Below are 24021 nucleotides of genomic sequence, written 5' to 3'. Positions count from 1 at the left end.
CGCAGGTACTGGGGTGCTGGGTGGCCCAGGCAGCGCAGACCTCAATTCTTGGGTCCAGCTCTGGCCTGATCTCAGGGCTGGGAGACTGAGCCCCGTGGAGGCATCGAGCGCCGCAGAGTCTGCTTGTGCTTCTGTCGTCCGCTCCCTCTCCCTCCACGCCTCCCCGCTGCGTGCTCTCTCCCTAATATATAGAATCTTTAAAACATAAATAAATACAAATAAATGTAGACTATAGAAAATGGAAGGATTCTATAATCTTACATAACGTGGAATCCAGAGCCGAGAAAAGTACAAGGCAGGGGCGCCCGGGGGCTCAGCGGTTGAGCGTCTGCCTTCGGCCCAGGGCATGACCCCGGGGTCCCGGGATCGAGTCCCACGTCGGGCTCCTGTGTGGAGCCTGCTTCTCCCTCTGCCTGTGTGTCTGCCTCTCTCTCTGTCTCTCATGAATGAATAAATAAAATCTTTTAAAAAAAAATAAAAGCACAAGCCAGAAAACTATATAGGTCATTCTCATTTCCCTTTTTCTTTTTTTTCTTTAGACATAATTGACACAGGACATTATATTAGCTTCAGTTGTACAATAGAATGATTCAACACTCGCATTTTTTCAGCGTTGGTATATTTCACAAAACGATCACCACAGTAAGTCTAGGGAACATGCATCATCACACATTGTCACAAAACCGTTTTCCTTGTGATGAACACTTTTAAGATCTGCTTGGCAACTTTCAAATACACAACACAGTATGATATGGTCACCGTACTGTACCCACATCTCCATGAGGCCTTTCTCATTCATGAACAGTGTCTTTAAAAAAAAAAAAAGTTTTTTTAAATTTATTTCACCGAGAGATAGAGCTAGACAGGACCAGCGGGGGGAAAGGCAGAGGGAGAGGGAGAAGTAGGCTTCCTGCTGAGTACGGAGCCCGACACAGGGCTCGATCCCAGGACCCTGGGTCCTGACCTGAGCGCAAAGCAGACACTTCACCAACGGAGCCACCCAGGCGCCCAAGAACAGTATCTTTTAATCCTAAATAAAATACCAGCAAAAATTAAAAAATAAAATAAATAAATAAATAAATAAATAAATAAATAAATAAATAAATAAATAAAACACCAGCAGGTTGGCCCCAGCAGTGCTAAAAGGAACTATGTATCAGGGATCCCTGGGTGGCGCAGCGGTTTGGCGCCTGCCTTTGGCCCAGGGCGTGATCCTGGAGACCCGGGATCGAATCCCACGTCGGGCTCCCGGTGCTTGGAGCCTGCTTCTCCCTCTGCCTGTGTCTCTGCCTCTCTCTCTCTCTCTCTGTGACTATCATAAATAAATAAAAATTAAAAAAAAAAAGGAACTACGTATCAGGACCAAGTATGATTTAGCTGAGGAATGTAAAGATGCTTCTACATTATACCTGTCATTAATGAAAAAATAAATGTTATTAACACATTTCATTATATTCACAGGAAGAAAAGCCCGTGATCATCTTCATAAATGTAGGAAAACAATTTTTGCAAAACTCAGTGCCCATTCTTAGGAATGGATCTTGCTAATCTTGACAATCTGGGCAGGAAGCAGAGAGAAACCGGCCCAGGCAGGGGCGGGCGGGGCGGGCTGGCCACCTGCCACCTCTCAGGCGGGCCCTGCTCCCTGCAGGTGGAGGGCGACGCCCCGGGCCTCGGGCCTCCGTCAGGAGCTTCCCTCCCCAGGGCGGTCGTTTCTCTTGACCTCGCTATGAGAAGCAGGACGAGGTCCTTAAGGGAAATTTGGCGGCGGACTGAAAAGTGGAAAAGCAGACGATCCCACCTATTTCCACCTTCAAAACAATGTGTTTTCGATGTATCTTAATCTGTCGGAAAATTTGCCACTTTGCAAGTTTTTTTATGAAGGTGGGTACAGGGATCTGACCAGGTGGGCGTGGCCCCGTCGCCGGTCAGGACACCCCACGGGGCTGGCGGGGTGCGGCCTCCTGCTGCCCCTCTTGGCCCAGCCACACCCCGCTGGCCAGACGCCGCCGTCCTGCTTCTCGGCCTCCGCTCTGGGCCCAGCCCTCCTCGCCCCTGCCCTGTGGCCTGACCCGGGTTAGCTGCCTCCTCCCCACACCCCTGTGGCCTGACCCTGAGAGCTGCCTCCCCACCTCCCACGCCCCTGCAGCCTGACCCAGGGTAGCTGCCTCCTCCCCACACCCCTGCAGCCCCACCCAGGGTAGCTGCCTCCCTCCCTTGCCCCTGTGGCCTGACACTGATAGCTGCCTCCCCCCCTGCACCCCTGCAGCCTGACCCTCATAGCAGCCTCCCCCCGCACCCCCGCAGCCTGACCCTGATAGCTGCCTCCCCCGGACCCCGCGCCCCTGCAGCCTGACCCTCATAGCAGCCTCCCCCCGCACCCCTGCGGCCTGACCCTGATAGCTGCCTCCCCCCCTCCGCCCCTGCGGTCTGACCCTGATAGCACCCTCTCCCTCCCCCCCCCACCGTGCCCCTGCAGCACCACCAGGCCTCCACCACCAGGTTCCCGCACCTCTGGGTGCTCAGGGCAGGGCCAGCACCTCCCGGGTCCCCGCCGCCAGTGCGGAGGGCACAGTGTCACTCGGAGCCGGGCCTGCCGGGCCCCACCGCGGCCTCCAGCGACAGGCCGTCCAGTGCCCAGCGGGGCACTCAGCCCTTCCCAGGCACTCAGGAGCCTCGGGGGCAGCCCCTACCCCTCCCCCGGGAGAGGGCAGGATAACCTGGGCCTCCTGCTGTCGCGGTCTTCGACCCCCGGGCACCGAGTTAGGACTGGACCTGCTCCAGGGAGGGCAGCGATCCTGCGAGGTCACCCTCCCTACTTGTCACCAGGTGAGCCCAGAGCCGCTGGTGGATGAATCAGCCACGGGCTGCCGGCAACGCCAGTCCCGGTGCCACGCTTGCTTCACTGATTCCTCAGAACCACCCAGAAAGGCACCATTTTCAGAGAAAACAAGGAGCCCAAGGTCTTTGAAGCTGCTCTTTAGAAGCCAAAGCGGCTATCAGGGTCCCTGACATGCGCCAGGTGTGCGGTAAACATCACTCCTCCCTCCAGAAAGTCAATGGTCCCTAATGAAAGAAAAATACCAGGCAGGGCCTGCGCTCGGTGAGGGTTGGGCCGCGGTCACAGGGTTAGGCCGCAGTCACAGGGTTGGGCCGCGGTCACAGGCCCTCCGCCAGAGGAAACGCGGCCCCACGGTCCTTGCACTTCTGTTTCCACCTCGCTGACGTGCTCAAGACAATCAAAGTGAAGAGAGGACCAAAAGCATCCCTGATAATAAGACAACAACTATAGAGCGCGTTACAGTTCTCGCTATTTGGACGTGTTTATGCGCACGTGTGCACGCGTACGTGGACAGGGTGACAGGATCCTGGTGATGACCTACCGTAAACCTGCTACCGGGACACCTCTATGAGGAGTATTTTGTGTCCTCTGGCGATCCCAGATCCTGCCACACACCAGTTCACCTGCCTTTCCCAAGTTACAGGGGAGAGAGAATTCTGTCCAGCCTTACAGGGATTTACACGGGCAGGACAGCAGGGAAAATGAGCAGGAGGGGGTTTTCTTCAAGTTGAAGGAAAGGAGGGGAAGAAAAAAAAATCCCATGGTAGCGAGCTGACTGTTGGTACCAAAGATAGAGTGACGCAGGGCAGGCCCTTAGCAAGCGGGTACTAAGCGAGGCTGAGCCATGCCCTCAGGAATCAGAAGAGCAGTCTGGACCCAAGGAGGAAGGACCGCATCCGCTCGGAAAGTGGGGTGAGCCCAGGCCGTCATCAAGGCAATCCGGGCACAGCTAGGACCACAGACAGGTCAGCCTGTCGCGTCGAAAACAGATCCACACACCAGCTCCTACCATGCGGAGAGCTCTCCCAGGCTAACCTCGTGTCCAAGTAGTATATCTGGGCAGCGACCTGGCCTTAGGTCTTTGTGGGGAAGCACCTAATAGTAAAAATAATAATAATTTTAGGGGATCCCTGGGTGGCTCAGCTGTTTAGTCCCTGCCTTCAGCCCAGGGCATGATCCTGGGGTCCCAGGATCGAGTCCCACGTCGGGCTCCTTGCATGGAGCCTGCTTCTCCCTCTGCCTGTGCCTCTGCCTCTCTCTCTCTTTCTATGTCTCTCATGAATAAATAAAATCTTTAAAAGAAAACAGCAAAATTTTAGAAAATAATAATAATTTTAAAGTGTTGCTGAGTGAGCCGCAGTATTACATGAGCTAACCAACTGTCACTCTCTTGCTTATCAATTACGATGAAATGTTTTAACAAGAGAATTTTTATATAACAAAGAGAGACATATTAATTGCAGAGAAGTTAGAAAACTCCATGTAAACACTCAGAAGAAAATTATAATCATTTATGATCCCATCACCCATATATAACAAACCTTAGCATTTTATTATATGACTCTTCAAGCTTTCATATGTAGAGATATAGATATTGATATCAATATAAATAGATATAGATAGATATAGGTATAGATATATGATCATGATGTAGGCTCTTTGGTCTCTTGATATCTTCACCCAATCAAATGGAACGTACATCTCTTCATGTCGATAAAAACACTCCTACAGCAGCAGGCTTTACACCTGCAGGGCACTCCATTGCGCGGTACTTTTATTAGTTAATCAGTTTCCTATTGTTACACATTACTTGCTTCCAAATAGGACTATCGTGGGGCACCTGGGCGGCTCAGGGGTTGAGTACCTGCCTTCAGCTCAGGGCGTGACCCCGGGGTCCCGGAATCCCGGGATCGAGTCCCACATCGGGCTCCCCGCAGGGAGCCTGCCTCTCCCTCTGCCTGTGTCTCTCATGAATAAACAAATAAAATCTTAAAAAAATATATGACTATTGTAAATGCCATAGTAAACATACTTATTCATGTCTTTCCCAACAAGTCTGATTATTTCACTAGGTTCCTCCCTTAAACCGAATTTTGAGTCAAGGGGTTTCTATGTATTTATGGCTTGTGATAGACATTGCCAACAGCCTTGCCCTGCGGCTGAGTCCCCCCGACCATTCACATCCTTACATCATTACCCTATTTACATCACCATCCTTGTATGGATATTCTTCTCTCCTCTCATTCTTTTTTTTTTTTTTTCTTTTTTAAGATTTATGTGGGGCTCCATCTCATGATCCTGAGATCATGATCTGAGTGGAAACCAAGAGTCCGACGCTCAACCTACTGCTCCACCCAGGTGCCCCTTCTCTCATTCTTACCTGTGATTGGCTTTATCCTGATATCTAACAAATTTAACGGTACTATTAAAAAAACATTGATTTGTTTTATTTTTGATTTCTTAAATGTTTAGCAACGCTGAATGTTATATCACATGTGCGTCCATCTCCTAGGGCTACTGTAACAAAACACAACAAGTTGGGTAGCTTAAAACAACAGAAATGTCTCACAGCTCTGGAGGCCAGAAGTTCAAGGTCCAGGTGACAAGCTCTGTCCACGTCCAGCTCTGCCTCTCTACTCTCGGGCCCTGTGCCCCTCCCACTGCTAAGAGATCATTAGGTGGCTTCTATCCTGCACTTTGGGAAAGGGATTCTCTCAGGCTGCCCAAGGCCCCCTCTGCCTGGACGTAAACCACTCAGCCGTCGTCTCTCTGGATTCCGGTCACCATCCTAGGGTTCTGCAAAGTTAGATGCGTCCCCTCAGCTCTGGGATTGCTTAACCGTCTGGGGGTTTATCAGGCCCCATCCCAGGACTTACTCGAGTGTTTTCATTCATATTAAACTTTCAGTCTTCTACCTAACATTGATCATTAGCTGCATGCTATGTTTCCCTTTATTTGTACATAATGACATGAAAGTACTTATCATCTAAAAGCAAGATGTCAAAGTATATATATTCTATTACTTCAGTGTTTATTTTTTTTAAAAATCCACATAGGAGAAAGGACTGGAAAGAAAGAAATACCATGTGGAGGGGGGTGAGGCATCTGGAGAGAGCAGAGCAACTAGGGCTGCCATATCAGCCTACCTTCAGCTGATTTATGAGAAATAAATGTTCATTATGTTTAATCCAAAAACTTAAGAAAAAATGCCAACAATGGTATTTAAAATAGTAGGGTATTGGGCAGCCCCAGTGGCTCAGCAGTTTAGAGCTGCCTTCAGCCCAGGGCCTGGCCCACGTGGGGCTCCCTGTGTGGAGCCTGCTTCTCCCTCTGCCTGTGTCTCTGCCTCTCTCTCTCTGTGTCTCTTGTGAATAAATAAATAAAATCTTTAAAAAATAAAATAAAGTAGTAGGGTACTATTTATGGATTTAAAATTTTTAATTTCTATTTTTTATTGCGTTTGTCCGGTTTTCAAATATTTTTGATTAATTACTTCTGTAATGAAATGCATGTATTCATTCATTAGACAGACCTTTACTAATGGGTTAGTATACACCAGACACTAAGCAAAGAATTAAGGAAGAATAAGGGAAAAGATAAACATGGTCTTTGTCCTCGAAGAGGTTTTAATCTACGGGAAAAAGAAAAGGGGACACAGGACAAGTAATGAGCAGTGGCGATGGGCACTGTCATGGGTAAGTACAGGATGCTAAGAGAATACGTGACGGAGCAGCAGAGACAGTGAGAAGTAGGCAGTCAGAAAAGTGTCTGAGGTCCTAAAGCAAGTTTCGACGAATTTCAAAAGACAGAGTATGTTTGCTGATCGTAATGCAGTCACTTCTCCAATTAACAGGAACAATTATTTTAAAAATATCCATATTCTGGGACGCCTGGGTGGCTCAGTGGTTTAGCAACGCCTTCGGCCCGGGGCCTGATCCTGGAGTCCTGGGATTGAGTCCCACATCGGGCCCCGCAGGGAGCCTGCTTCTCCCTCTGCCTGTGTCTCTGCCTCTCTCTCTGTGTCTCTCAGGAATAAATAAATCAAATCTTTAAAAAATATATCCATATACTTGGAAAGTAAGAAAAGCATTTCTAACTAATCCATGAATCAAAGAAGAATCCATAACGGAAATTAGAAAATGTTTGAACAAAAAGCTATATTCAAAACTTGTGAGAGTAGCTAAAGCAGTATACGAGGGACACAACCTTAGAAACACATGTACAGTTGACCCCTGAACAACAGGGGTTTGAATGGTATATAGGATTTTTTTCAATAAATACAGGACTAAGGTAGCCCAGGTGGCTCAGTGGCTTGGTGCTGCCTTCAGCCCAGGGCCTGATCCTGAAGACCCGGGATCGAGTCCCACGTCGGGCTCCCTGCATGGAGCCTGTGTCTCTGCCTCTGTGTGTGTGTGTCTCTCATGAATAAATTAATAAAATATTGTAAAAATAAATAAAGTACTATAACTGTATTTTCTCTTATGACTTTAATATTTTCTTTTCTCTACCTTATTATAAGAATATAATATGTAATATATATACACATTCAAAATATGCCAAACACCTGTTTGTTATCAGTAAGGCTTCGGGTCAACAGTAAGCTATTAGTTTAAGTTTAGGGGAGAGTCAAAAGTTAGATGGAGGGGCTCAGTGGTTGAGCGTCTGCCTTCAGCTCAGGTCCTGATGGGGTCCTGGGATCGAGGCCCACACCGGGCTCCCTACGGGGACCCTGCTTCTCCCTCTGCCTGTGTCTCTGCCTCCCTCTGTGTCTCTCCTGGATTAATAAAGACAATCTTAAACACAGACACACACAACAGTTAGACGAGGATTTTCCCCGGGGGTGGGGGTCAGGGCCCCTAATCCTGCATTAACCCCGCATTGCCCCAGGTTCAACTGTACCTACATCCATGAACCGCCAGAAAGCGAAAACTTAATCTGTAGTAACGGAAAGCAGATCAGCGGTTGCCTGGGTCCTGGTGGGGAGTGGGGAGAGAAAAGGTGGAGAGGAAGGAACGGGCAAGGTTCGTTAAGGCCCCTCCAGCTGCGGACCTGAGACTTGCGCTTCGATCTGGATGTTAATCATATTAAGTATTTTTTGAAGAGTCTGAAGGAAGACAGGGGAGGAGAGGGGGGAGGATGGGGACGGAGCCGATGTGCCCCCTCCAGCTCAGGGGGCTCAGGTTCTGCAGGGGGGCTGGGCCTGGATGTGAGGGGCGGGGCCAGGCCGGGGAGGGGGCGGGGCCTGGACGGGAGAGGGCGGGGCCAGGTGGGAGGAGGGGCGGGGGTCGGGCGATGGGGTGAGGGGCGGGGCCGAGCGGGGGAGGGGCGGGGCCGGGACGGACGGGCGGGGCCGGGAGAGGGAGGGAACGGGCCCCGGAGGGGAGGAGGGGCGGGGCCAGGCCGGGAGAGGGCGTGGCCAGGTGGGAGGGGGCGGGGTCGGTGAGGGGCGGGGCGGGGCCAGGCCGGGAGAGGGCGGGGCCAGGTGGGAGGGGGCGGGGTCGGTGAGGGGCGGGGCGGGGCCAGGTGGGAGGGGGCGGGGTCGGTGAGGGGCGGGGCCGAGCGGGAGGAGGGGCGGGGCCGGGACGGACGGGCGGGACCGGGAGAGGGAGGGAGCGGGGCCCGGCGGGGAGGCGGGGACGGGGAGGCGGGGACGGGGAGGCGGGGGCGGGGCCGGGGGCGGGGAGGCGGGGCGGGGCCGGGAGCGCGGAGGCCGGCGTGCAGTTCCTCCTCTCGGGCGGCAGGCGGCGGGGCGGCGGGAGGGCGGCGGGAGGGCGGCGGGGCGGCGGCGGCGGCGGCGAGGGGCGGGCCGAGCGGGGCCCATGTGGGCGCCGGCGCCGAGGGCTGCAGCGCGGGGTCGCCATGGCGGAGCTGCAGCAGCTGCGGGTGCAGGAGGCGGTGGACTCCATGGTGAAGAGTCTGGAGAGGGAGAACATCAGGAAGATGCAGGTAGCGGGCGGGCGCAGGGCGGGGGCAGGGCGGGCGCCCCTGGAAGCCCCTGGAAGCCCCGCGCTCCCCGCGCGCACGGCCGCGCCCCAGGGCAGCCCGGGGTCAGAGCCGCAGGTGAGCAGCCCGAGGCCCGGGAGGGCGCGGCCGCGGGTGTCCTGCGGGCCCTCCGCGGGGTGCGGCGCTTCCGTGGCACTGCTGGACTCCGGTTCGTGGGTCGGTGCCCCCTGCTGGAAACTACAGGACGAGCTTGCTGCCCTCTGACCCCGGGCCAGAGGTCCCTGCTCTGAGTGTGGCTCCACCTGCGGCGCCCCCAGCCTTCCGTGCAGCGGGCGCCGACGGGCCCCGCAAGGCCGCGAGGCATCCCGCTGGGGCTCCCAGGGTGACCTCCCGTGGGTGGGCTTAGGCTCCTGCTGCTGTTAGGAGAGCGCTGAGCCTGGACGCTCCCGCGATGCACTCCCCGCTCCCCTCCGCCGCGGAGGCTTCCCCACCTGACCTCTGCCTCTGCCCTCCCTCCCCAGGGCCTCATGTTCCGGTGCAGCGCCAGCTGCTGCGAGGACAGCCAGGCGTCCATGCAGCAGGTGCACCAGTGCATTGAACGCTGCCATGCGCCTCTGGCTCAAGCCCAGGCCCTGGTGACCAGTGAGCTGGAGAAGTTCCAGGTGAGGAATATCCCAGGCAGAGGACCCCAGTCCTTGATGTTCTTTTGCAGGAGATGACAAGCATTTGTTCAAAACCGTTGGCTTTAATGTCTTGGTGACAGTCTTGTGGACAACCAGTCTTCCCCAGGGTTTGACATTTGGGGAAAACTCCTGGAGGTGGAATGCCAAAAGTATTTCCCATAGAAAAAACGGTGTGAAAGGAGTTGATGATCAAGAGCCTTTTTCACCCACAGACATGAAATACAGTATGTACACTATATATAAAACATGTATTAATTCATGCTTAAACTAGTAAAATCCCCAGGGAAGTGGAGTAGGCTAGTCATGAGGTGCAGATTAGAGCATTATCCCGCCATCATGTTGTAGACTTACCCACACGGGGCCGCCTCTACTTGCTGTACCCAGACGGCAGCCCCTGGGTCACTAAAGAGCAGTCATTTATAGGAAGCATTAGGATCACTGACTCATTGATGCCTTCTTCACAAGCCCCTCTGGGGCCACTAAGGCCAGAAAGTATCCACTGTATCTCTCTCTTAAGAAAAGTGTAGCCACAACCTCACGTTATTCCCTTCCTATGACTGTACCTGCCTGGAGCCTGGAGAAAGCCCAGCCCACTTCTGAGCCAGTTTTTCATGGCCTGAGAGGCAGAATTCTTCAAAATTACTGATGCTATAAAGGAGTAACTTATCCAAGATCCTGAGCCCACAGAGGTTTGTGTTCACTTTGACGGCTAATAGGTAGGGTCTTTGACATTTGGATTCTTGAACGGCTGAATGACTTTCTCCTTCTGTTCACTTAGTCTTCCAATTAGACTTACTCTTACACTCTGTCAGAATTGCTCTGGCCACTCTCCTCCGTGGAGCTAAATCCAGTGGTCATTTCTCATCCTTCACCTTATTCAACCCATTTGCAACACTGAGGCAGTGCTCACTCTCCTCCTTGAAACAGTTTGTTCAGTTGTGCACTGAGACTCCTCACTCCCTGGTTTCCCACCTCTCTCCTTGGCCACCCTTTCTTGGCCTCCTTTCCTGGTTTCCCCCTCTAATCAGTGAGCAGCTATAGCTATAAACATCTATAAATATCATCTGTATGCCGACAACAACTACATTCGTTCATATCTCTAGACCAGATTCACTTGTGACCTCCAGATTCAAATATCCAACTGCTTCTTCAGCATCTGCACTTAGTCTGTCTTCCTTCACTGGGAATGTAAGTTCTATGAGGGCAAGAACTTTATCTGTTTTACTCATTAATATATTCCCCAGCATTAGAAGAGTAAGTACCTGACACATAGTAGATAATAAATATCTGCTGAGTGTTTTTCTGTAGCGAAGACAGATATTAAAGAATCAAAATGTTTTTAGCTCTTAACTATAGCTGACCAGCAGTAGCCTCTAGTTACTTCCCACTTCCTGAGAGGGGCTTCTAGATAATTTATTCCGTCATTTAGGGCACCTGGTGGCTCAGTCGGTTAAGCATCTGCCTTCAGCTCAGGTCATGATGATCCCAGTATCCTGGAATCGAGCCCCGTGTTGGGCTCCCTGCTCGTGGAGAGCCTGCTTCTTTCTCTTCTCCCCCCTTGTACTCTCTCTCTCAAATAAATAAAATCTTTTAAGAAAAAAAACTTAGTCATTCATTTGCTTTCTTGTAATGCTTTGTCTGGACCCTCCTGGTACCACTCTCAATTTCAATCAAGATTCTATATGTCAAGCTGAAATAGGTAGCATGGGGCCTAACACATGGTAAGCAGTTGGTAAATGGAGACCAACCTTTCAGCCTTCTCTACCCTCTTCCTTCTTGCCACAGGACCGCCTGGCCCGGTGCACCATGCATTGCAATGACAAAGCCAAAGATTCAATAGATGCAGGAAGTAAAGAGCTTCAGGTGAAGAGGCAGCTGGAGAGTTGTGTGACCAAGTGTGTGGATGACCACATGCACCTCATCCCAACCATGACCAAGAAGATGAAGGAGTCTCTCTTGTCCATTGGGAAATAGAAGTCTTTTCAATTGGCCATCGGAACTGACAGCGGGAATCTATTTAAAAAGAAACAAGACTTTTGGTCTTTTAAGTGACGTTTCTGAAGAAATTAAGGTTGGCAGCAAGTTTGAGGCATGTGTCACTTGCCTCTGGACACTGGTTCCTTTACGTTTCAATCCTAGAAAGTGAAGTGGAAAAAACTGGTGCTAAAATTTGGGTCAGAGATGGCACAGGAGAGTTTTTGTTAGCCTAAATTTCATGTGCTTGTCCTGGCAGTAGGGATCTCCCTTGTACCAAGCCAGAGCCCTGCAAAACACCAGATTCTTCTTACTACACAGGTACCAACAGGCTGGCAGGTTCCTGTAACCTGCCTGCAATCTGGTGGTGTGCGCAGAGGTATTTCTGTTTGTTGCCAACCTCCTGTTTACCAGAAGGATCACCAAATCGTTTTCCATAAGCTGTCAAACAAAATCCACGAGGTCACTAATCTAGAAGGGAAAAAAAAGGTTTCTGGGTCTTTGTTTTGCTTGGTTTTTTATATAGAAGGGCATGAAATGGATTTAAGATACGGAGTTGGGAGAGGTAGAACTTTGAACAGTTCTTGTGGTTATCTGTTTCTGGCCATCAAGATGTGGGTGTGCATTTCTTGAAATACACATCCCATCTTTCAGCTAGGAGAGAGACCCTGCAAAAACATGACAGGTGATGCTCCATTGGGTATGGGAAGCAGATCTTTCCTCTCGCCAGCTGCCATGACGGGCCCCGAGGCTATCTGCAGCAGAGCGACAGGACAATCTCACAGTGACACTCTCCTTTTTGAAGGGAAAGGGGTTTTTGATTGCACCATTTACCAGCATCCAGGAATGAACACTGAAGGAGGAGCTCTTGTCTTCTTAATTAAGAGAGTTATTAGGTACTGGCTTTGGAAAAACCTGGCTTTTATGGAACAGAATGGGATGAAAACCTAAACTCAGTATTGCTTATTTTGCCCCCAAAATAACAGAGTCCTAGTCAGACAATCACTTGGTGACAGGAAGGTCAAAGGAGAAAAAGTAGGCAACTCAAGGGTGGGCTGTGATCCCTTTAAAGCAGAAGAGGGGCAACCCCCCACCCCATTACCAAATGCCACCCTTGCCCCAGGACCTTTGCAGCAAGCCGTGTTCCTGCCCCAGCTCTAGCACCTTTTCATTTTGATAAAGACCTTACTGTCTTTTTACCAACTTAGTACTTGAAATGATGATATAGCCTGCGTTGGGTGTCTCAAGGCTGTGATCTATTTTCCTAGTGGTTCAGTTTTAAAAAATAAATAAGGTTTAGTTTTTTCCTCCACTACGGCGTCTCTCGTATGCGAGCAGTGAATCTACAACTTTCTTAGGATGCTTCTCTTTGTAATGTGTAAAATAAGTGTCTGAAGACGTCGTGAAGAGTAAAAACTCGCTGTGATTCAGACGCGGGACTGGTTCATTGTAAATGGGGGAAAACAGGACAAGCTAAGGCCCTGGGACTCAGAGTCCATTAATGTAAAAATAACCGTGGGAAGGCTAAACCATCCATTTCGGGACCGTAGCTGCTTGTAAGCAGCGAGAGGTGGGAAGTTGGGCAAATGCCACCTGTAGGATTTTGAGTGCTAGAATGAGGCTCAGTCTTTTATTCGTATTTCAATAGAGCCATTCCTGGACATTAGGGAGGAACTGAATTTTGGAGAATCATCCTCTACTCAGAATCACCGAGGCCTAAGTCTTTTTTTTTTTTTTTTTTTTTTAAGATTTTATTTATTAACGAGAGACACAGGCAGAGGGAGGAGCAGAGCGCCCGATGCGGGGGCACCGCAGGCTGATCGACCTTGGCAGGACCAGAGCCCAGCCCTCCCGAGCGCGTGCGCACTGGGCACGTGCGAGGACGCTAACCCGCGCAGGTCGCAAAGCGAGGGATCCGCCAGCTGCGCCGACGACTTAGAGACCCAGCCCTTACGTCAGTTTCACCAATCAGGAAACGGAATTGAGGAGGCGACCGGAAGTCCCACCCCATGTAGCCCCATGCAGGCCAATCGCTGGCAACGCAACCGGAAACTCGCGGGCGTTCGGCAAGTCCGGGGGCGCCCTCAAAGTATCGCGGGAGGGAATGTGACCTCTGCCGGCGTTTGATTGGCGGCGGGGGCCGGTGACGTCAGGCGCCAAGCGGCGGGAGCGTGAGGGAGCCGTGTGGAGGCCTCTGCGAGCTCGCCGAGTCGGCGCCATGAGCAAGGCTCACCCTCCCGAGCTGAAAAAGTGAGTACGCGGGAGGGCCGCGTGCGGGTGGCGGCGTCCGTGCGCCGGCGCCCCGCTCGGGGGGCGGCAGAGCGGCTCCGCGGGGCGCGAGGACGGGGCGGGGCGGCGGTTTCCTTGAGCTCTGTTCTCGGAATCTCCCTCCGGGGCGCCCGGGGGCCCAGCGGGGTTAGCGCCGCCCGCGGCCCAGGGCGTGACCCGGGGTCACGGGTTCGAGGCCCGCGTCGGGCTCCCTGCGTGGAGCCTGCTCCTCCCTCCGCCCGGGTCTCTGCGCCTCTCTCTCTCTCTGTGTCTCTCTGTCTCTCTCTCTCTCTCTGGGTCTCTCATGAATAGATGAAAATTTAAAAAAAATAAATTTTTTTTTGATTTTGTGCAGAAGTTAAGACTTGGATGTCACGTGATCTGTTAACAGCGCTGTGGGGGAACGTTCATTTTTTTCTTTTTTTTTAATCCAAGAAAAGTAAGTTGTTTTTTTTTCCCTGCATCCATTAAAAATCCCCTCAAAACCGGATGTTCCTACTTGCGTGGGCCCGGGCTCGGGGACGCTGGGCCGAGCGTGTGCAGGGCCTCCCGAGTGCCTCCGTCTCGTGTCCGCCGCGCAGTCCCAGGATTTCTGCACGTGGTAGCGCAGAACAGGAGAACGGGACCCGGGGGTCGCTTTGTGAAACAGCCGTCCGCCCTGTGCGTGGGTCACGTCCTGCCAGCCTCGTGGAGGAGTCAGACTGCAAGAAAAAGCCGTATTTAGTAATTGTGCTTTTTTTTTTTTTTTTTAAGATTTTTTTTATTATTTATTTGAGACACAGGCAGAGGGAGAAGCGGGCTCCACGCAGGACTCGATCCCAGAACCTTGGGGTCACGACCTGAGCCAAAGGCAGCCGCACAACCGCTGAGCCCCACCCCCCCACACCCCCGGGCTGCCCAGGAAATTGTGCATTTAGGGGCGCCTTGGTGGTCAGTCGGTTAAGGGTCCCACTCTTGGTTTCAGCCCAGATCCTGATCTGCTGGTGAGATCAGCCCCGGTGGGCTCTGGGCTCAGCGTGGAGTCGGCTTGGTGTGTCTCCTCCTTCTCTGCCCCCTCCCCACTGCTCGCCTGCTCGCTCGCACGCGCACTCTCTCTCTCTCTGGTTCTCGCTCTCAAGTAAATCTTTTAAAGAAAAAAAATAGTTTTACATTGAAATGCATATTTGTATCAAAGCCATTTTTTGTGCAAGAACTCCGTGTATTTTAGCTGGGTCTGTTGAAGTGTTCATCGTGAGCCCGACGTTAAGAAAAATACAACTTATTTTGGAGTTCTGTCTAAAACTCTCTTTCCTTGACGACTTGGCAAAACCTTAGAAGTATTCTCTGGGTTCTTCACGAACTGGTGAGATGCTAATTATTTTTAGCAAAAGAACCATCCTCTACTTGTAATCTTAGATTACCTTTTTCATTTCTTAACAGGTGCTTTTGTTTCTTAACAGATATTTGAGAATTTCACAGGATGAAACTGGTTTTAATAATTTCTCTCATCTCTCGATCTCATGTATCGTGAACTCCTTTGAGACCATCCTCCAAAATGACCTTCAATTTTTTTTCTCTTTTATTTCTTCACAGATATTTTCTACTCTTTTATGCCCTCCTCCTGGTTTAGCTTAATTCAGTGGTTCTTAACTGTGGGGTAGGGAGCCTGTTTCTACTGGCAGGCCGCTAGTGAGTAGAAGCTAGAGATGCTGCTGAACATTGTACAACGCGCTGGACATCACTCAACAGAGTTACCTGGCCCCAGATGTTAATAGGCCAGGGTGGAGATACTGAGACCTAACCAAATTCTCCATCCCACTTCCTAAAAATCACTGCCATGGTGGTATTGCCAATGACTGGACTCTGCTTTAATAATTTATGACTATCTGAACAGTAAAGTGTAGACTTGTTGGCACGGCGTTCAGGCTCTTCCATCTGAAATGCAAGGTGCCAAATATGACACACGCTAGTGTGGAGTATCCCATTCTACAGCCAAAATGAACCATTTGCATTTGCTCAAACTTTCTTACTATGTGACTTTAGAAAATCTTTCTGACCCTTGGTTCCTCATCTGTAAAATAGTGATAATAACAAGATCTCACTTAGGGCTAAATAAGTTCATATGTGTTCTATTTGCTGTCTTTTATATATATCCTATTATTTTATATATACTACAACGTATTTTGGGGTGTTTTTTTTTAAGGTTTCATTTATTAGAGAGCATGTGAGGGGAGGAACAGAGGGAGAGGGACAAGCAGACTCTGCACTGAGCATGGAGCCCTACTTGAGGCTCCATCTCACAACCCAAGATCATGACCTAAGCCAAAACTCAGGTGCTCAAAGGAGGCGCCACCCAGGTGCCCCAGGCCTGTGTCTTAACTTACCTTTGAATTCTCTCATACATTAAAATTGCATGAAATTTCAGGGGTGCTTGAATGGCTCGGTTGGTTAGGTGTCCAACTCTTGGTGTCAGCTCAGATCATGATCTCATGGGTGGTGAGATGGAGCCCCCTGTGGGTCTCCACGCTCATCAAGGAGTCTGCTTGATAGTCTCTCTCTTTGCCCCTACCCCACTTTTGCAAGTGCTCTCTCAAATTTTTTTTAAAGATTTTATTTATTTATTTGAGAGAACATGAGCAGGGAGAGGGGTAGAGGGAGAAGCAGACTCCCTACTGAGCAGGGAGCCCTTTGTGAGACTCAATCCCAGGATCCTGGGATCATGACCTGAGCCAAAGGCAGACGCTTGAATCACTGAGTCATCCAGGTGCCATTGAACAAATCTTTAAAAATTGCATGAAATGTCATATTTTCTAGCCTGTAACTGGAAGGGGTAAAAACTCGTTTGACTGCATGACTTCATGCTCCCATAACACTGCTGAGATGGGATTTCCCCATTCAGATTTTTTAAGGCTTCAAAATCTGTATTTATTTTGCTATAAAATATTTATGTGTTGAGGAATATCTTGAACACCTAAGTATGATGCTTAATATTAAAACAACACTCCTAAAAAAAAAAAAATAAATAAAAATAAAAAATAAAACAACACTCCTTATTGTCTCAAATATAAAATAAAATAGCTATTGAATTGGATATGGTTTGATTATCTTCTAATTTCCTTACAACTTTGGTTTTGGTACTAACCAAAATATATAAACAAATCTTTGTTTTTAAGAAAATAATAAAATCAGAAATTAGGTCAGTCTTGAACAAGAATGTTTTTGTAATTCACATCATAAAGACTTAGTTTGGTGTACATTAATGTACTCTAAATCTATTCCATTTTTATTATCTTGCCCCTTTCTAAATTACATTGTACAAGAGCTAAATGAGGTACCGTATTCTCTCCTCTCACCATCGTACAAATTTTTTATTAAGTTTCATTATTTTTATTGTGCAATTTTAGCAAATCGTATTGATTGTACCTACTATTATGCTTACTTAGACTTAATTTTTTTAAATCAGTCATGTAATTTGTACCCCTTTTGCTTTTTCAGATTTATGGACAAGAAATTATCATGTAAGTTTCTCTGGTTTTTTGTTTTTTAATTAGTTGCTTTCTACATGTGTCTTGGCAGTATATAACGTTTGGAGCACCTTCATAAGAATTTAAATCATACAGAACCTCTAATTCACATCCATTAATCAGGTTTATCAAAAACTATATGCAATTTTATTTACCTAATTTCTGATATGTAACAGATTGCACACATACTGTAGACTTTTCATTATTTTCTATAAGCCTTCCCTCACGTAGACAAAATTAATGGGATTTTCCTATTTTGTGATATTCGAAAGTATATCACCCTTTTTTATCTTTTAAAGCACAGGACTTTGACCAAGGCTAAAAATCTGACCTGTACAGTACCTGAAATATATAGGGGTTAAGACCCAGGCTTCAGAGTAAGCATCCTTCCCTTTAAATCCAGCCCTAGCCCACAGTACCTGTATAACCTTGAACCAGTTTCTTAAGAAGCTCTATACTTCAGTTTCCTTGTGAAAAGTTAGAATAATTCTATTTGACAGGATTTTTGTAAGTTTATTTTAGTTTTTACCCCTTTTTTTTTTCTGATTTTAATTCCAAAATAGTTAACATACAGTGTTGTATTAGTTTCAGGTTTACAATATAGCGATTCAGCAGGTCCATACAACAGCTGGTGCTCATCACAACACTGCACTCTTTACTCCCCATCCCCCCCACTTGGGTTTTTATGTTTAAATATGGAAGTAAATGTGAAATGTTTAGTCCACTGCTTGGCATATAGTAAGGATAGAAGCTTATATATCTCAAGTACCTGAGTTTTATTCCACCTGATTCTCAATAGTTGATACTTAATGCTCAGTTTTATTAAACTACTTTTTCCCTTTTTATAGTGAAATTAAATGGTGGCAGACATGTCCAAGGAATATTGCGAGGGTTCGATCCATTCATGAATCTTGTGATAGATGAATGTGTGGAGATGGCAACTAGCGGGCAACAGAACAATATTGGAATGGTGGTAAGTAAGGGTGGAAGGTTTCTCTTAGAGATTTCATATTTTGAAATAAGGATTAACTTCCCTTCTATTAAATTCTTGTCTTAAATTGAAATTAGATTGGGCAGCCCAGATGGCTCAGCAGTTTAGCGCCGCCTTCGGCCCAGGGGCATGATCCTGGAGACCCGGGATCAAGTCCCACGTCAGGCTCCCTGCATGGAGCCTGCTTCTCCCCGCTCCTGTGTCTCTGCCTCTCTCTCTCTCTCTGTCTCTCATGAATAAATAAATAAAATCTTAAAAAAAAAAATGGGCAGATAAGCAAGATAGATTTTCCATCTCCCTTTTACTTTAAAATATGGCAGCCGTTCAACTCTGGTAGCATCCCAGTTACCAGTAGGTTAGATCTGAATCCTATGCAGAATCCTCTGAAATAGCTGTAGAAAGTATTTTTGAGCTTTATAATAGAGGTCCATAGTCAGTCCTTCATTATGCTCAATTTTAACATGCTTAGGAGTTCCCAGAAGATCTTACTAAAATGAAGATCCCATCTAACTATGTGGGATGCAAATCTGCTAGTCCACCTTTATACCTTTCGATTTTAGGTGTGTGTATAATTAACCCAGATTTTCTGAGTTTTCTGCAAATTTAAAAGTGGCCAAAGTAAAAAAAAAATAAAAGTGGCCAAAGTAAAAGTTTCAAGGGATGATCGCAGGGGTAGCCATTGATGTGAAAGAAAAAAGCAAATGCTGGGTTAATTATAGGAGCAAACATTTCTATATTCATTAGACCATGGTGGTATGACTACTGAGAAAGGTTTTGATGTTTATCAACAAGACGCAGGCTTTGAATCCCATTCTGACCACCAGAGGACAATATGCCCAGTAAGTTAGTAAATCCCAAGTTTCTTGGGAAACATAAATCAAAAAGGACAACTTGGCATTAGCAAATCACTGAGCATAAAGACCTCTAAAAGATGGTAAGAGTTCCTAATTCTTAGCCTTGATTTTTTTTTTTACCTCACAATTTTTAATTACTCTTTCCAAAGTGTATGTTATTGCTTCTTTCAAACGCATTTTCATCTGAAAAGCAAATCAGTGATCTGGGCTGCAAAATCCAGTGATTCCAGTGATCTTGGAATCAATCCCTAGATATGAGATTCCCCTCCCCCAAGTTTTATGCAAATTGACCTTCCTTTCTCCTTGAGTTCCTTCTCCTTTCTCCTTGAGAAAATGAAAAAACTATAGGTAAATCAGTATCAGCCAGTTTGTTCTAAAGATGGTTTCTAAATACCCACCCCCAGTATTTCTCTCTAGCCTTTCCTATTACAAATTCAGTAATTTTCATTGTAAGAGAGGGTAGACTGGATTTTTAGTTTATATATCAACAGACTTTGCTAAAGATTGAAGAAGGACTTTGATAACCAAAAGTCAGTTCTAATTTGAGAAGATAACTTCAGAGAATTATGTGACACTTTTTGGAATTTTGTCTGAGAAGCAACTGATCCTAAATCATGGGTTTTTCTTGAAATTTCCCCCCTAAATTTTATTGGGCTTGTTCTTTACACAGAAATTGGTTATGGGCACCTTCTTACTACGTTAGGCGGTTGGCTCTTCCACCTCTGATGCTTGTTGTGTGACCAAAAAAATTTTGTGTTAGTAGGCAGTAGTCCTTGCAGCTGAGTTAACACTTTGAAAATGAAATAATCGGGGGCTGCCTAGGTGGCTCAGTCAGTTAAGCATTTGGCTCAGGTCATGATCTCAGGGTCAAGAGATCAAGCCCCACCTCAGCTGCCCAGCTGAGCAAGAACTCTTACTTCCGTCCCTCTGCCTGTCCACCTGCGCACATGAGCTCACGCTCTCGCACACGCTCTCTCTCTCTCTCTAATAAATATTTAAAGAAAATGAAACTGGTAACGTATCAATTATCCTGAATAAAAAGACTTTTTGAGAGAGAACAGGGGGATAGGGCAGTGGGAGAGGGGGTGAATCTTAAGCAGGCTACATACCCAGCATGGGGCTCCCACAGAGCTCGATCTCAGGACCCTGAGATCATAACCTGAACCAAAATCAAGAAAGGACGCTTGACCAGCTGAGCCATGTAGATGCACCAATAAATAGACATTTTAAAGAAAATACAAGAATGGTCTCTCTGAGATTGGGAGAAACAAATAGGTTTCAGTCTTGTTTTCACAAGTTATTTGGCAAAGGAAAACATTACACTGGCTTTGTTACACCCTTGTCCAAGTCAGTGACCCATTGAGGCCATTGAAATGACCTCTCCTGTGAGTGGCGTTAAGAGTGGGTGTGTTCTGGGTGGCAGTCAGTCCAACGTCCCGCTCTTGCTTCGGCTCAGGTTGGGATCTCAGGGTTGTGAGACGGAGCGTGTGTGTGGTTCCTTGCTCAACACAGACTCTGCTTAAGACCCCCTCTCCCTCTGCCCCTCCCACCTGTGTGTTCTCTCTAAAATAAATCTTTTTAAATAAAAAACATGTTCTGAGGGGGAGAGAATTTGTATTAGGATCTGTCAGCTGCAGAGTTACCTAATGATAGATGTCTCAGCCTCTTTGAAGCATCCCCTTAGCTGTCAGTGGCCTCCCCTCTGTCTTACTCTTTTGCCATTCCACTCCACCCCAGAGTTCCCCTAAGAATATAGTAAAAATTCTATAGGAAGATGCTGCATAGTTCAGGAGTTCTTATTAGCTTTGTGGTTCTGTTGCTCCATTTTAGGTGCTGTGTTAGATAGCTGTGCCCTGTCAAAAGAGTAACAGCAGGGTACCCAGGTGGCTCAGGGGTTGGGGTCTGCCTTCAGCTCAGGGCGTGACCCCGGGGTCCCAGGATCGAGTCCCGCATCCGGCTCCCTGCAGGGAGCCTGCTTCTCCTTCTGCCTGTGTCTCTGCCTCCCTCTCTGTGTCTCTCATAAATAAATTAATAAAATCTTTTAAAAAATAAAATAATGGGCAGCCCGGGTGGCTCAGCGGTTTAGCGCCGCCTTCAGCCCAGGGTGTGATCCTGGAGACCCGGGATCGAGTCCCACGTCAGGCTCCCTGCATGGAGCCTGCTTCTCCCTCTACCTGTGTCTCTGCCTCTCTCTCTCTCTCTCTCTGTGTGTGTGTATCTCTCATGAATAAATAAATAAAATCTTTAAAAATAAATAAATAAATAAAAAATAAAATAAAAAGACTAAAAACCCAAGCAGCACTAGCACTGAAGCACAAAAGGGACAGTATGGAATTCTGGACCTGATAGTTCCAGTTTGATTTGGAGAATTAGGCCTAAACATGGTGAGAAAAGAGGAAGATTCTTGTACAACAGAGCTATCCACCCACTAGCCTTACTTCATGTATGTTGATAGAAGGCAAAGAAGTATGTGATACCTAGTATTTTAGAAAATGATGAATGTGACACCATTATATTTTGTATTTTAATAATTCCCCAAAAGGCCTCAGATCTGAAAATCTTCGTTTTCTGAAATAACTTCCCTGCCACATTCTCCTTCTAGGGAAAGAGTGAGAAATGGGCACGTAAGGGAGAGATAAGAAAGAAGGCTAGTAGTTTTTCATGCTTTGGCCAGTGGGACGTGTTGTTAACCATCTGTTGCAAGTAAGCCAAGAATTAAAACCCTGAGAATTATCCCTGGGTGGCGCAGCGGTTTAGCGCCTGCCTTTGGCCCAGGGCGCGATCCTGGAGACCCGGGATCAAATCCCACGTCAAGGCTCCCTGTGCATGGAGCCCGCTTCTCCCTCCTCCTGTGTCTCTGCCTCTCTCTCTCTCTCTCTGTGTGACTATCATAAATAAATAAAAATTAAAAAAAAAAAAAAAAAACTGAAAACTAGGTAAGCCTGTTGTTTAGCTTTTTTCTTTTCTTTTTTTTTTTTCTTTTTAAAGATTTTATTTATTCATGATAGCAAGAGGCGGAGACACAGGGAAAGGGAGAGAAGTCGGGCTCCCGGGAGCCCGATGTAGAACTCGATCCCGGGTCTCTAGGATCACACCCTGGGCCGAAGGCAGCACCAAACCACTGAGCCACCCGGGCTGCCCTTTAGCTTTTTTCATTTCCATCCCTAATGTAGAGAAAGAGGAGAAGTCTGTAGGCTCCTTCAGTCCCCATCCTTGTTTTCAGGGCATTATTTATTCTCTCTTTGTGCTGCCCTTGGCCGCCTCGTCATCATACTCCTTGCTGTTCGTCTCTGTCTCTGCCAGGCCCCACGACACTGCCCCTCCCTTTCCCTCTGTCAGCTGCAGTAAACATCGGGGTCATTTGTTTATTTAACAGGTGCTTCCTGAGCCCTCTGTGTGCCTGCCCCAGTGTACGGCACTGGGAATATTGCCCCGCTCTCCTAGAAATGACAGTTGTGTGAGGAAGACAACAACAGTATACGTGATAAATGAATGGAGGGGAGAAAGAGAGTGGGGTTTTGTCGGTTTTTTTACTCCAGCTGCCTGCAGGCATAGCTCACTTGCTTTGAATCATAAGCAGAATGCCTCCATTTCGAATATTTCACCTTTCCAGCTCTTCTTGACCTGCTCTGATTGCAGCATGACCTGCAGTTCGCAGGGGCTCCTTAGGTTCACAGTCCCTTGCCTTCTAGTCTGACTTATTTTTCTGCCATCTTGAGCTCGGTTACCAACCTTTCCACCTATGCTCGTAAGTTACCCTTCCTCACTACTCTGGGAGGCACTGTGGTCCTAGAGCTTTTTCTTTATCATTTCTTTCCCTGTCCCTAGGCTCTCCCATTCTTTGAATGCCAGAGCAGTGGTTATTCCCTCAACTGTGAAACTTCGGTTTATTGTTGGTTTCATGATTTCTCCCAGTACATTAATATGGTGCTTGGAGCCTTCTAAGAGTGGGTACAGACTGTTTCCTCCTTCCTGTCATGATTTTCTACTACATTCAAATTAGATTCTTTCCTTATCCCCTTAAACTTTATCATCTCAATTTTGAGTTCGGTCTTCCTGTCAAAATTCTACCCCATTTTTAAGAACCAACTAAAATGCCATCTTCGCAAAGCATACTTTACACAACTTCCATCCTAGTTTGTTCCCTAAGTGATCTTACATCACTAACCTGATGTTCCAAGTATTTTTCCCATTGACTTATGGATCCCTTGGGGCAGAGATGGGCATGTTACTTGACTTCAGAAGGTGAAATGAGGACACCTGGGTGACTCAGTGGCTTAGCGCCGCCTTCAGCCCAGGGCCTGATCCTGGGGTCCCGGGGTCGAGTCCTGCATCGGGCTCCCTGCATGGAGCCTGCTTCTGCCTGTGCCTCCGCCTCTCTCTCTCTGTGTCTCTCATGAATAAATAAATAAAATCTTTAAAAAAAAAAAAAAAAGGTGAAATGAGTCATTGGAAACTTTACACCTCAAAGGGGTACTTGTTAGTCTTAAGTCTAAAAAGTATACATTTTATTAAAAGGGGGCTACTGGCTTCTTGTCATGGTTAAGATTTAATGTCCCTGTGGATTGGAAAACTCACAAACTGATCTTTAATACTAAAAAACCATGAATTTTGTGGAAATTCTTTCATCAGTGTCTGTCAAATAAATTGTGTTCTAATTTTTTCTTTTTAGGTAATACGAGGAAATAGCATCATCATGTTAGAAGCCTTAGAACGAGTATAAACAATGGGTGTGTTCATCAGAAGAAGAAAACTGCTTCCACATGTCCCCTGTCCATAGTACCTGTTTTACTACAATATAAAAATCAAAAAAAAAAAAAAATCAGGTCACCCGCATTTTCATATTGAACTTTTTTGTTAAATAAACTTTTATAATAGTCAAAATTGCTTTCTCAGACATTCTGAATGTAGAAAATTGAGTATTCTTATTCTAATTTTTTCTAACATGAACTGTTCCTGGTTG

General features: G+C 47.5%; 2 protein-coding genes and 1 long non-coding RNA gene across 4 annotated transcripts; 2 read left to right on the top strand and 1 right to left on the bottom strand.

Annotated features, from left to right (window-relative positions):
• Positions 1-7314: 7314 nt before the first annotated feature.
• On the bottom strand, positions 7315-8048 carry LOC140600454 (uncharacterized). Its single transcript, XR_012003737.1, has 2 exons — positions 7746-8048; positions 7315-7635 (listed from the first exon to the last, which is right to left on the bottom strand). It is a non-coding gene; the product is annotated as an uncharacterized lncRNA (long non-coding RNA).
• Positions 8049-8624: 576 nt separating this feature from the next.
• FAM136A (family with sequence similarity 136 member A) lies at positions 8625-12874 on the top strand. The gene is made up of 3 exons (XM_072768737.1): positions 8625-8788; positions 9307-9447; positions 11254-12874. The coding sequence occupies exons 1-3, from the start codon at positions 8702-8704 to the stop codon at positions 11440-11442; spliced, it is 417 nt and encodes a 138-aa protein (XP_072624838.1). The 5' UTR covers positions 8625-8701; the 3' UTR covers positions 11443-12874.
• Positions 12875-13565: 691 nt separating this feature from the next.
• Positions 13566-23942, top strand: SNRPG (small nuclear ribonucleoprotein polypeptide G). Of its 2 annotated transcripts, XM_072768738.1 has the most exons (4): positions 13566-13692; positions 17185-17207; positions 18062-18186; positions 23731-23942. In XM_072768738.1, the coding sequence occupies exons 1-4, from the start codon at positions 13661-13663 to the stop codon at positions 23779-23781; spliced, it is 231 nt and encodes a 76-aa protein (XP_072624839.1). In that variant the 5' UTR covers positions 13566-13660; the 3' UTR covers positions 23782-23942. The 2 variants fall into 2 exon arrangements, with proteins under 2 accessions (XP_072624839.1, XP_072624840.1); XM_072768739.1 differs by lacking the exon at positions 17185-17207 and having other exon boundaries at positions 13668-13692.
• Positions 23943-24021: the final 79 nt, after the last annotated feature.

This window comes from Canis lupus, chromosome 11 (genome assembly GCF_048164855.1).
Source record: "Canis lupus baileyi chromosome 11, mCanLup2.hap1, whole genome shotgun sequence".
In the NCBI taxonomy this organism is placed as follows: Eukaryota; Metazoa; Chordata; class Mammalia; order Carnivora; family Canidae; genus Canis; species Canis lupus.
Note: the sequence above shows the minus strand (reverse complement) of the source record. Positions and strands in the feature narration are given on the sequence as shown.

What these genes read in the sequence shown, in the direction of transcription:
- FAM136A (XM_072768737.1), top strand. Translation starts at nt 8,702, where the DNA reads ATGGCGGAGCTGCAGCAGCTGCGGGTGCAGGAGGCGGTGGACTCCATG. An exon ending in AGAACATCAGGAAGATGCAG is followed by an intron (nt 8,789 to 9,306) that starts GTAGCGGGCGGG and finishes CTCCCTCCCCAG; the next exon opens with GGCCTCATGTTCCGGTGCAG. An exon ending in GTGAGCTGGAGAAGTTCCAG is followed by an intron (nt 9,448 to 11,253) that starts GTGAGGAATATC and finishes TTCTTGCCACAG; the next exon opens with GACCGCCTGGCCCGGTGCAC.
- SNRPG (XM_072768738.1), top strand. Translation starts at nt 13,661, where the DNA reads ATGAGCAAGGCTCACCCTCCCGAGCTGAAAAA. An exon ending in TATGGACAAGAAATTATCAT is followed by an intron (nt 17,208 to 18,061) that starts GTAAGTTTCTCT and finishes CCCTTTTTATAG; the next exon opens with TGAAATTAAATGGTGGCAGA. An exon ending in AGAACAATATTGGAATGGTG is followed by an intron (nt 18,187 to 23,730) that starts GTAAGTAAGGGT and finishes TTTTCTTTTTAG; the next exon opens with GTAATACGAGGAAATAGCAT.